General features: G+C 41.1%; 1 protein-coding gene across 2 annotated transcripts in view; it reads left to right on the forward strand.

The window, feature by feature from the left end:
* Window positions 1–2,464, forward strand: part of CCNB3 (cyclin B3) — a 48,355-nt gene extending 45,891 nt beyond the window's left edge. For both annotated transcript variants that reach the window (XM_084870958.1, XM_084870959.1), the window contains exons 11-12: window positions 1,890–2,023; window positions 2,245–2,464. In XM_084870958.1, the coding sequence (XP_084727084.1) occupies window positions 1,890–2,023; window positions 2,245–2,320 (210 nt within the window). In that variant the 3' untranslated portion in view covers window positions 2,321–2,464. The remainder of the gene's footprint in view (window positions 1–1,889; window positions 2,024–2,244) is intronic.
* Window positions 2,465–13,336: the final 10,872 nt, after the last annotated feature.

Here is a 13,336-nt window from a genome sequence, read left to right on the forward strand (position 1 = left end):
ACATGAAGACAACAAAGAGAATATTGTATAGGGGGCAGAATAAGACATTTCCTGTGGATAGAACAAAGGCTATATGAGTAAAGAATGGTGAGAGATGAGACCAGAATGGTAGGATGTGTTCAGATTATAAGAGACCTTTGATGTCATGTTGAGAGACCCATTTTATACTATGGTACTGGAAGTTTTTGAGGCAGGGGAATGACATGTTCCTGTTTGTATGTTTTGGAAATAGTACTGGGAGGGTAGTAGAGAAGGTATATTAGGTGATAGAGTGTAAAAGTGCAACATTGGCAAGTCAGCTTTTGTAATAGTCAAGGTGAAGCGTTGGGGCCTGAACTGGTGCAGTGACAATGGGGCCACTATTCTTGTTTAACACACTAAATAGAATAATGTGTTACCGCATGTTACTCCCCTGTTCCGCACACTAATGACTGCCCTTTGCCTGTGGCAGTGGTTTTCAAACAGTATTCGGCAGAGCCCTGGGGTTCTTGCAGAAGTGTCTCAGGGGATGTAAAGATAAGGGGATTCAAATTAGTGAGATTCTTAGCCTTTGCCTCCAATTCCAGGGAAGATATTTGGGCTTCCAGGTAAGATATTTTTAAAAAGGGGGTTTGGGGAAATAATTTAAGATATTTTTATTTAAAAGATATTTTTATGACTTTCAGAGAGGAAGGGAAAAGGAGAGATAAAAACATGAATGATGAGAGAAAATCATTGATCAGCTGCCTCCAGCATGCCCCACACTGGGGATCAAGCCCTCAACCCAGGCATGTACCTCAAATGGGAATTGAACTGTGACCTCCCAGTTCACAGGTTGAGGCTTAACTACTGAGACATGCCAGCTGGGCTAATTTAAGACATTTTTTATTTTTTATTTTTTTAAATTTAAGATATTTTTAGAAAATCACTGCATTATAGAATAAATCTTCCTTTCTCTACCTGTGTAGCTCCTACTTAACTTTCTGCACTCATTGTAGATGTTCCCTTTTCTATGAAGCTTTCTGCTACTCTCCTAGCCAGAGTTCACGGATCTTGTTGCCCTGTGCCTCCAGCGCCCTCATAGCACTTCCCACACATTTTGTAATTCTCTCTGTGAATGCCTGTCTCCTCCACTAGACTATAGATTCCTCAAGGGCAGGAGCTTTGGTCATCTTTATATTCCCAGCATCCTATACAGGGCTTGACAATATTATTAATCCTAGCTAGCATTATTTAGGCACTTACTATATGCTAGTTACATGTGGTTTATATATATTAATTTAATCATGCAATATAATTACAGTAATGATCCCCATTGGTAAAATGAAGCACCAAGAGGTTAAATGACCAATTTAAGGCCATACTAGTAGTTAAAATAGAATTTGAACCCCAGTAGTTTGCCTCCAGAACATTTGCTCTTAAATACGTTGCTATGTTGCTTCTGCCACATAGTAGGCATCCTTAAAATTGAATGAGAAAATGAATGCATGTAATGATAGCTGGTAGATTCTGAGAGAAGGGACAGCTTTAAGTTTCTGTTGGCTGTTGAGTTGGGACCTCAAGTTTGCTCTGAGGTTTGCCTGACCATTAGCTCTTGACCTGAAAGTGAGTAAATTACAAAGTCAGTCATGTTCCTTGGACTTTCTGATAGTGGATTTCAGCATACCTGAATATCTATGGCCAGGGATAATATCCAGCTGGTACATATGAATATAGCCATACCGCTAGTTTGTGGCTGAAACCTATTCTCCTATAATAATTGGTTAGTGTTTATGACGTATGAGTCTTTGAAATGTTTCACTCGCTTTCCTTTCTGTACCATGGATAGGAAGTTTAGATTTGGGATAGTAGTCACAGAGGAAGGGTCTGCTTCCTGTCATAAAAGTTACTGTTTATGTTGCTTCTTTCAGGCTCATTTACTGGATTATCACTTTGGCTACAAGCCCTCTGATGTTTCCCTCTTGATCAGAAAGCTTAACAAGCTGCTGACTTTGTATCCTTACCATGATAGGTTCAAGGCTGTGTGTTTCAAGTATTCTCACGAGTAAGTACCAAGCTCCAGATGAGGTTGGCTTGGTGCTCAGTCATGGGGAGGCCCAGACTAGCCTTGCCTAAGGAAAAAGAAAGATTGAGGTACTTTTTACCTTACTTTCTGCTCCAGGGTTAAAGTAAGATAGGGAACCAAGGGCCCTATATCCCACTTATTCCATGAAGCCTGCTTGCTTTGCCTATTTTATACTGAGCAGATGTCTCTTCCTTTTGCAGGAACTTCTATGAAGTCACCCAAATTCCCGTCTTGAACAAGTTGAAGCTGGAGGAAATTTTGAGCTCCCGGCGCTAATTCTGATATGAGGGCCTAGAACTCTGGCAGCATATAACTAGACTATATTTATTCTGTCCTTGAAAATTTTTCATCACTTTTCTTCATTTTTACTTAGTTTGTCTTTTCCAAAACTGAATGTTATAAATGTTTAAGTTATTTTTATGAAAGAAAAAAAAGTATTGTAATATTTATTTAGAAATATAATAAAAATTAATATTTGTTGCTAAAAATGGCTCACCTCTCCTTTTTATGTAAAAAAAATTAAAAAATGAATTGAATTTATTTGGGCGACATTGGTTAATAAAATTCTATAGGTTTCACAATTCTACATTACATCATCTGTATATTGTATTGTGTATTTGCCACAACAAGTCAAGTCTCCTTCCATCACCAATTATACCCCTTTACCTTTTTCTATCTCCCACCCGTCCTCCTATTTGGCAATTACCATACTGTTGTCTGTGTCCATGAGTCTTTATTTCCTTTGCTTAATCACTTCACCTTTCTTACCCTAGTTCCCAACCCTTCCCTCTGACAGCTGTGAGTCTGTTCTCTCTATATTATTGCATAGCCCAAGGATTTTTTCCCTCCTGCCTTGTCAAGGTTGTGCCTCAGAGTGTAGCTTATCTAATTTCTTTCTCTGTTGGAGTCTTTCACTTAAGGGGTGTAGGAATTGAGTTGATTTAGGTGTGAATTGATCGATGAGTCTGTAGAAGGAGGATCATTGGAGTGAGGCTGGGGTTGGGTGGTAATGCCCAGTCTAAGGAGGGAGAACTTTACTTGGCAGACAGGCCTCAGTGTTCAGATCTGGACCGACACCCAATATCTTACATTGCTTGTTTTCTTTTCTTCTTCCTAGATGATGAAAAGGCAGGGATCAGGATTTTCACCCCAAGGCAGCCCTAGTTTCATAGTTAGGCAGTTTTGTAGAGTCTAAATAAAATAAAATAAAACTGCTTGGAGTGACATGCTGAAATCTTATGGCCTTTATCTTCTGTCAAGAGGAGATATTTCTGTCCTGGCCAGGTGGCTCAGTTGGTTGGAGCGTTGTCCCATGTAACAAAAGGTTGTGGGTTGAAACCTGATCGGGGCACATACCTTGATTATGAATTTGATCCCTGGTCAGGGTGCATATGGGAGGCAACGAATCGATGTTTCTCTCTAAAAATCAATAGAAACATATCCTCGGGTGAGGATCGATCTATCTATCTATCTATCTATCTATCTATCTATCAATCATCTATCTATCCATATCTATTTCTACCATCTATCTCTATCATCTATCTGTCATCTATCATCTCTATCATCTATCTATCTATCTATCTGTCATCTATCTATCTAATCTATATCTATCATCTATATCTAGTCTTTGGGATGATGTGTACTGGTACAGCTATCTCATTTGTTCACAGAGGATTTGAACATCCTGTTCCATTTGATAGAGAAACACTGCCTCTAGGACCTCTGGGTCTGCCCCACAATCTAGCCACTGAAACAAGTAATGTCTGTTACAGCAGAAGACCTCTAGGGCTGCCAACTGTTCTGATTGGTCTAATCGGAACAGTTCTAATCCAAGGACATGAAGATTTACTCCCATGTTTTTGTCTAGTAGTTTTATATGTTTAGCTCTTATATTTAGGCCTTAAATCTATTTTGAATTAATTTTTATATATGGTGTAACATAAGGGTCCAACTTCATTTTCTTGCATGTAGATAGAAATCTAGTTGCCCCACCATCATTTATTGAAAAATCTTAGTGCCCAAATTGAAAATAAATTGACTGTAAATTTGATAGCTTGTTTCTGGACTCTCAATTGTATCCCATTTACCCATATATCTATTCTATGCCAGTAACACACCACTTGATTACTGTGGCTTTGTAGTCAATTTTTAAATCAGGAAATGTGCGTTCTCCAGATTCCTCCTTTTCAAGATTGTTTTGGTTATTCTGGGTCCCTCATATTTCTATGCGATTTTTTTGGGAGGGGGGGGGTATTAGCTAGTCAATTTCTGAAAAGAAAGCTAGGATTTTGTAAGAGATTGCATTGAATTTATGGATAAATTTGGAAATCATTGCCATCCTAACCATATTAAATATTCTAATCATGTATTTTGTACCAGTCTCAGCCTATCAGTAACCAATATTGTGGCTGGACTAGCCTTTGTGTTTCTTATTATGATTGGAGAGACATTCTTAGCAATAACCAGTAGGAAACTTTTAAAGAGACAAGGTTTATTACTTAGAGGTCCTGGAAGTTACATAGCACATCTGGTTCCAGACTAACTGCTTAGTCACTCACTCACACACACCCCCCCACACACACACACACCAGACAGATCTAAACACTGCAAAGGTTTTAAAAACTGAACTGACATTGAGCCTTCAGCCCACAGAAAGATTGTGAGAACCTGTGGCCTGAAAATCAGATTGATCGCTAAAGTAAAAATATAAATGTTTCCTATACAATTTACATAAGCAATTTCATAATGTCATATTGAAAACGTCTAGGATATCAATCATATTTATAGTTTAAAGAAGAAAGATCACTTAATAATTGATGCAGTAAAAATAATTTGACAAAATTCAGCATTCATCCATGACAAAAATGATCAACAAACTGAAAATAGAGACTTCCTCAACCTTATAAAGGCTGTTACCAAAAATTTTTATGTAACATCATATTTAATGGTGAAAGACTGAATACTTATTCCCATAAGATTAGGAACAAAGCAAAGATGTCTACTCTCATCAACCCTATGAACATTATACTAGAAGTTATTCAGTGCAATGAGACAAAAAAATAAAAATAAATAGAATACAGATTGAAAAGGAGGAAATAAAATTAACTTTTTTTTTTTTTTTTTTTTTTTGCAGATGGCATAATTATATGTGTAGAAAATCTCAAAAAATCCACAAAAAAACCCCTCCTAGAACTAATATGTTTGTTCAGCAAGGTCACAGAATACAAGGTCAACACACACACAAAAAAAATCAAGTACATTTCTATATCCTGGCAATGCACAAGGAAATTCAGACAGCCACATAGTATTCCATTGTGTAGATGTACCACAGTTTTTTGTATCCACTCATCTACTGATGGGAACTTGGGCTGTTTTGAGACCTTAACTATTATAAATAACACTGCTATGAAATATGGATTGCATATATTATTTCTGATTGGAGTTTCAGGAGTCTTAGGATATAATCCTAGAAGTGGGATCATTGGGTCAAATGGCAGTTCCATTTTTTTTTTTTTTGAGGAAACTCCATGCTATTTTCCATAGTAGATGCACCAGTCTGCATTCCTACCAGCAGTGTAGTAGGGTTAACTTTTCTCCACATCCTTGCCAGCACTTGTTGTTTGTTGAATTATTAATGGTAGCCATTCTGGTAGGTGTGAGGTGATATCTCAGTGTCATTTTAATTTGCATTTCTCTGATGATTAGTGACACTGAGCATTATTTCATAGTAGATGTCCCTTACAGGAAGATTCCTGCAATAGGGCTTCCTGCTGCAGTTGCTGCCCTGTTTGCTTCCCTCCCTTCTCCCTGCCCCACCTGCTTCCCTTCCTTCTCCCTCACCCTGCTTGCTTGCTTCTCCGCAGCACTTGGCTTCTTTCTATGGTTCTTCAGTCTTCACTCTGGCCTGGATATGAAAATTAACTGCCATCTTGGTTGGGTTAATTTGCATACTCGCCCTGATTGGCTGGTGGGCGGGGCTTATGGGAGTAGTGAAGGTGCGGTCAATTTGCATGTTTCTCTTTTATTAGGTAGGATGTCTCTCAGCCATTTGTATGTACTCTGCCCATTTTTAAAATTGGATTGTTGGTCTTCCTTTTGTTGAGTTTTATGAGTATTTTATATATTTTAGACGTTAACCCCTTATCAGATGTATCATCGGCAAATGTGTTCTTCCATAGAGTGCGTTCCATTTTCATTTTGATGCTGTTTTCTTTTGCTGTGTGGAAGCTTATTATTTTGATGTAGTTCCATTTGTTCATTTTTCCCTTTGTTTCTTTCTATTGCCCTAGGTGATGTATCAGTGAAAATTCTGCTAGGTGAGATGTCTAATATTCTTTTGCCTACATTTTCTTCTACGAAGTTTATAGAAGCAGTCTTTTTAATATATGGCATTGAAACAATCTGTATGCCAAAAAATGAACCTTCATTTACACTTCACTTATGCCCCAGTTTGGCTCAGTGGGTAGAGTTTCAGCCTGCAGACCAAAGGGAGTTTGATTCTGGTCAAGGGCATGTACCTTGGCTCCTCCCTGGCCTGGGCCATGGTCAAGACACATGCAGGAAGCAACCAATTGATGTGTTTCTCTCACATTGATGTTTCTCTCTGTCTTTCCCTCTCTCTTCCACTTTCTCTAAAAGATCAATGGAAAAATAGCCTTGGGTGAGGATATAAATAAAATAGACCTCATTTGTTTTACAAAAAACTACTTCAAATTGAGTCATATTTAAAATCTATAATAATAAAAGCATAATATGCTAATATGACTGGGCAGCCAAACGACCTTCCAAACATCATTCCAATCATCCTTCCGGATGAAGCTGCAGTGGCAGGGACTGAGGCAGAGGTGGTTAGAGGTGATTAGGCAGGCAGGCGAGCAGTTAGGGGCATCAGGCGAGTGGTTAGATATGATCAGTCAGGCAGGCAAGCAGTTAGGGCCGATATATTTTAGACGTTAACCCCTTATCAGATGTATCATCGGCAAATGTGTTCTTCCATAGAGTGCGTTCCATTTTCATTTTGATGCTGTTTTCTTTTGCTGTGTGGAAGCTTATTATTTTGATGTAGTTCCATTTGTTCATTTTTCCCTTTGTTTCTTTCTATTGCCCTAGGTGATGTATCAGTGAAAATTCTGCTAGGTGAGATGTCTAATATTCTTTTGCCTACATTTTCTTCTACGAAGTTTATAGAAGCAGTCTTTTTAATATATGGCATTGAAACAATCTGTATGCCAAAAAATGAACCTTCATTTACACTTCACTTATGCCCCAGTTTGGCTCAGTGGGTAGAGTTTCAGCCTGCAGACCAAAGGGAGTTTGATTCTGGTCAAGGGCATGTACCTTGGCTCCTCCCTGGCCTGGGCCATGGTCAAGACACATGCAGGAAGCAACCAATTGATGTGTTTCTCTCACATTGATGTTTCTCTCTGTCTTTCCCTCTCTCTTCCAGGCAGGCACACAGGGTGGTTAGGAGTGATCAGGCAGGCAGAGGGGTTAGAGGCCATCAGGCAGGCAGGCGAACAGTTAGAGGTGATCAGGAAGGCAAGCAGAATGGTTAGGGGCAATCTGGCAGGTGAGCAATTAGGGGTGATCAGACAGGCATGTGAGTGTTAGGGGAAATGAGGCAGCCAGGCAGAGTGGTTAGGGGTGACCAGGCAGGCAGGCAGGTAAGCAGTTAGGAGCAAGGGGTCCCAGATTGTGAGAGGGTACAGGCCAGGATGAGGGACCACCCCCATATGCATGAATTTCGTGCATCAGGCCACTAGTTTAAAAAAGTATAAACCCTGTAGAAGTCAACATAAGAGAAAATCTTTGTGACCTGGGATTAAATCAGGGTTTCTGAGCAGCAGCGCTATTGACATTTTCAGCCAGATAATTCTTTGTTGTGGGAAATGTCCTGTCATAGTAGGATATTTAGTAGCATCCATCACCTTTACCAATTAGATACTTAGAGCCCTCCCCAAGTTGTGACAACCAAAAATGTATCCAGATATTGCTCAGTGTTCCCAGGGGGCAAAGTCACCCATGGTTGAAAACACTTGAGTTAGAGGAAGAGTTCTTAGATGAAGCACACTCCATAAAGTAAAATAAAAAATGATGAGTTGTTCTTTACAGAAGTGTAAAAAATTTCCTCTGAAAGATATTAAGAGAATTAAATATAAACTACAGACTTTCAGAAGATATTTGTAAACTATGTATCTGTCAAAGAACTTGGATCTAGGATATATAAAGAATTCTGAAAACTCAACAATGAGTAAATGTAAAACAATTACAAAAAAATGGAAGAAAATTTGAACAGATACTTCACCAAAGAGGATTTAAGTATGACAAATAAGCACATAAATAGATGTTGAACATTATTTACTGTTAGGGAATTTCCATGATGAGATGCCATTAAACACCTATTAGAATGGCTAAAATAAAAAATTAATGGGCCTAACTGGTTTCGCTCAGTGTATAGAATATTGGCCTTTGGACTGAAGGGTCCCGGGTTCAATTCTGGTCAAGGGCACATGCCTGGGTTGCAGTCTTGATCCCAAGTAGGGGAAGTGCAGGAGGCAGCCTATCAATGATTCTTATCATTGATGTTTCTATCTCTTTCTCCCTCTCCCTTCCTCTCTGAAATCAATAAAAATATATTTTAAAAAATTGATGGATTCTAAGAGCTGATGATGTAGAGCATGTGGAACTCTCATATATTGCTAGTTTGAATACGAAATGGTACAACCACTCTGGAAAACAGTTTGGAAGTTTCTTACCAAGTTAAGCTTGTGTTTATTACATAACCCAGCAATCTCACTCCTGAGTAATTATCCTAGAGAAGTGAATGCAATAATTTATATATGAATGTTTATAGCAGTTCTATTCATAAAGTTTCTTGAATGGATGAATGAATAAATCAACTGGTGGATCCATAGGATGGAATACTGTTCAGCAATACAAAGGACCATATTGTTGCCGAAACCGGTTTGGCTCAATGGATAGAGCATCGGCTTGGGGACTGAAGGGTCCCGGGTTCGATTCCGGTCAAGGGCATATCCCCAGTAGGGGGTGTGCAAGAGGCAGCTGATGGATGACTCTCTCTCATCGATGTTTCTAACTATCTCTCTCCCTTCCTCTCTGTAAAAAAATCAATAAAATAATTTAAAAAAGACCATATTATTGATTTGCAGGACAACTTGAAAGAATCTGAAAAAGACAGCCCATACTCAGTTGCCAGCCCTTTAGGTGCTCATACGCGCCTCCATATCTCTGTACTTTACTTCTGCAGCTCCTCTGACTCTCAGTGTGCTTTTCTCTTTCCTTCTAGTTGTAGAATTTCCACTCAGCCAGCCTTCCTGTGGTTTTGGATGATGTCTGTTTTGCCTTTTAGTTGTAGTTTTGAAGTGGTTTTGCGAGGCAGCAAGTTCAGGTGTTTATCTATGCCACCATCCTGGTTTCCCTTCTAATTTGAAAGAATCTGAAAGGCTGAGTTAAAGGAGCTAGTCTTAAAAGGTTACATATTCTATGACATTCTTTTTTTGTTGACAGTATTATAGACAACTCTCATTTTCTCCCTTTTTGACTCCTTCCACTCAACTTCCACCCCACCCCAGCCCTTCCCATACTATTGTGTGTGTTCATAGGTTATGTTTATATGCATATAAGTTCTTTGGTTACTCTCTTCTTATATCCACCTTCCCCTTCCCTTTCAGATTTGTCAGTCTGTTCCATGCTTCCACGTCTCTGGATCTATTTTGTACGTTAGTTAATTTTGTTCATTAGTTTCTACACTTAAGTGAGATCATATAATATGTATCTTTCTTTGACTAGCTTATTTTGCTTAGCATAGTCATCTCCAGTTCTCTCCATGCAGTCTCAAAGGCAAGAGATCCTTCATTTTTAAAGCTGCATAGTATTCCATTGTGTAAATGTACCACTGCTTTTTTTTACCCACTCGTCCACTGATGGGCACTTGGGGCTATTTTCATATCTTTATTGTAAATAATGCTGCTTTGAACATAGAGATGCATATATTCTTTCTGATTGGTGTTTTAAGTTTCTTAGGATATACTAGTATTCATAGAAGTGGGATCACTGGGTCATATGGCAGTTCTGTTTTTAATTTTTTAAGGAACCTACATACTGTTTTCCACAGAGACTGAACCAATCTGTATCCCTACCAACAGTGCACTCGGGTTGTTTGTTGATTTATTGATGACTAGAGGCCCGGTGCATGAAAATTCATGCACTAGAGGGGGCATCCCTCAGCCCAGAAACATCAATAGTGAGAGATAGAATCATCATTGATCAGTTGCCTCCTGTACACCCCCCACTGGGGATGGAGCCTGCACCCCAGGCATTTGCCCTGACTGGGCATCAAACCATGACCTCTGGATGCACAGGATGATAACCATTGAGCACATCAGCTGTGCTATGTTTCACTTTTTAAGGAATCACCAGGCTGTTTGCACAGTGGCCGCCCTATGTGAACTTCCCACCAGCGGTGCAGATGCTGGTTTCTCTGCATCCCACCAGCACTGTTGTTTCAGGAGGGACTTCATCACAGCTAGGAAGTGGGTGCAAGTGTGATCTCATCTCTGGTTTGACTACGTTTCCAAGCGAGTGAGTATTGAGCATCTGTTCAGCTGCTCATAGACCATTTGCATCTTTTCTTTAGAGAAATGTCCATCAGAGGCCCTTGCCCATGTTCCGTCAGGTTGGTGCTGGGGTTGAGTGAGGGGAGCGCTCCCAGGTCCCAGGTGTCTGTCCCTTCACAGACGGGGGACCTGCAAGCACTTCCAGGGCATTTTCACGCTGTGGACAGTGTCCTCTGATGCACAGACAGTTTTCATTTTAATGAGCCCAGTGTGTCCTCTCCTCACTGTGGCTGTGCCAATGGGGTCTACCAACACCTTCTTTAAAGTTCTCTTTCTTCTTCCTGTGTGACACCCACAGGTACCCACAGAGCCAGGCGCTGCTTCTCAGTGCAGATGCCACCGCCCCACTGCAGCCCGAGCCAGCTTCCTGCAGGTGCGTCCAGGCTTTTGGCCTCAGGCGGGAGATGTGGGCTCAGCACCCTCCCTGCCTGCCTTCAGGGGTTCTAGTTCTCGGGACCCACTGAACCCCTGGCCAATTTGTATTTGAATCTTTATAGTTTCTAAAGTTCATAAGTCTCAAAGGTTACAAATGCACGTGGTATGAGAGTTACATGTACACAGATACACTCTGACAGCATCAGCTATGTGCCTGGCATGGGCATGTGCTACAGAGGCCCATTTTTAGAAGTAATTTTTATTATGGGGTCTCTGTTTTTAAAGTGAAAATCAGCCCCTGGTGGCTGCTGGATTTGCTAGTGTGTTTACACACAAAGTCTACAAATATAAGGTGGTCACATTTAGAGGCTCATGACTCCCTTGATGAACACAGGCTCGCACATTGCAGGCTTTCCCTTTCCGAGAAAATGTGCCAGGGCTGCTCAGGGCCCTCAGGCAGCAGCCAGAGAGTGAGGTGCAGCCCTTGGAAGGCAGCGTTCTGGATGCGGAGTCTATAGCTGAACTCTGAAGCTCTTAAACCATCTGTGGGTCCACTTTTCAAATCCCCAGGACCAGCACAGTGGGGGCCACTCATGACCCAGCTTTGCACATTGATCCCTTTAAGCCACAGACCTGACTTGGGATGCACAGGAAGCCCTGAGAGCCGGGCCCCCGGGGGAGAATTAGAGGCCTCCCAGTGGTGGCACGAAGACACAGGGCAGGGCCCCATAGCTCAGACTCCTGGGGCCTCAGTCCGGGGTGTGGGAAGAGGGCTGGTGTCCATGGCCAGCTTTGATGCTCAGGGTGCTGGTCGAGAGTGGAGGTGAAGGACAATGTCCCGGAAGGAGGAAGTCTGGGTGCAGCAGCTTGGAAATGGGTGGGTGGGCCACATGGAGGGAATGTTCTGAGGGCACAATGGGAGGTGAGGCTGCACATTCTGTTCTGGATTGGGGCTTGGCCCTAGAACGGGGGATGTGGGAGGAGGGAGGGATTGGCCAAGGCCACGGGGAAGGTGTGCAGGCTGCATGCCTGTGGGCTCTGCCCTGCAGTGTCTGCATTGGGTCAGCTTCAGCATCCAGAAGGTCCAGCCCCCAACCTGGCAGCCCTGTGTTGTGTCTCCTGGGCAGGCAGCATTCTCCCAGCAGCCACAGCATGGCTGGGGGCATGCCCCATCCTAGCCCTCTGGGCTAGAGCAATCAGGGCACATGACCACAAAGCTAGGCATCTCGACCCACTCCCCCCGCTGCTCGGCACCTACTCAGAGTCCTGCCCTGCTGGCTGCTTGGTGGCCAGCATTCACACAAGCGGCAGCCCCGCCAGGGTCATTCAGCACCTGCTTATGCAAATTAACGCATCATATTTATGAGTTAATTTGCATATTTCTGATTGGCTGGTGGGCATCACGGAGATATGGTCGTTTTTGTCTATTATTAAGTAGGATTATTAGGTAAGCTAGGCATTTTGACAAGAATGAGGTGATATCTCACTTGTGGTTTTAATTTGCATTTCTCTGATGATTAATAATGCTGAGCATGTTTTCATAGCTTTATTGGCCATCTGTATGTCTTCTTTGGAGAAGTATCTATTCAGGTCCTTTGCCCATTTTTTGATTGGATTGTTGGTCTTCATGGTGTTGAGTTGCATGAATTCTTTGTATATTTTGGAAATTAAACCCTTATTAGATGGATTATGGGCAAATATGCTTTCCCATACAGTAGGTTCCCTTTTAAATCTATGACATTCTTGAAAGAAAAAAAAAACCCTATCGTGATGGAAAATAGGTCAGTGTTAGAGGTAGAGTTAAGATGTGGCTATAAAGGAATGGTGTGAAGGAGATTTATGGGGCAGTGAAAAGTATTCTGTATCCTGGATAGTGGTGGTAGTGACTAGAATATCTACATGTGTTAAAATTAATTGACTTTTACACCAAAATAAAAAAGGCAATTTTATTGTACCATGATTTAAAAAGCGGACTTAAATTTAATTCAGATGGTACTTCCCTAGCCTACAGGATGCATTATAAATTTCTTAACATGATGATAGCTCCTCAGAAACAGGGCTCTTTCCATCAGAAAGCCCAAGAATATAGTTTTTATGGGGGTAGACTGAAATATGATCCTTAAGATCACGTCTGTTTTGTCTCTAAGTAAGAGATAGTTTTAGTATTGGTCAGTCAAGGATTTAGAAGATCCAATTCCTTATCTGTGTTTAGCATTTTGTGGAATCCTGGTATAGTATAGCCTACTTTGCCTACTTATTAAATGTGACTGGGGCATAAATT

This window comes from Pipistrellus hanaki (assembly GCF_964339955.1).
Source record: "Pipistrellus hanaki genome assembly, chromosome: X".
In the NCBI taxonomy this organism is placed as follows: domain Eukaryota; kingdom Metazoa; phylum Chordata; class Mammalia; order Chiroptera; family Vespertilionidae; genus Pipistrellus; species Pipistrellus hanaki.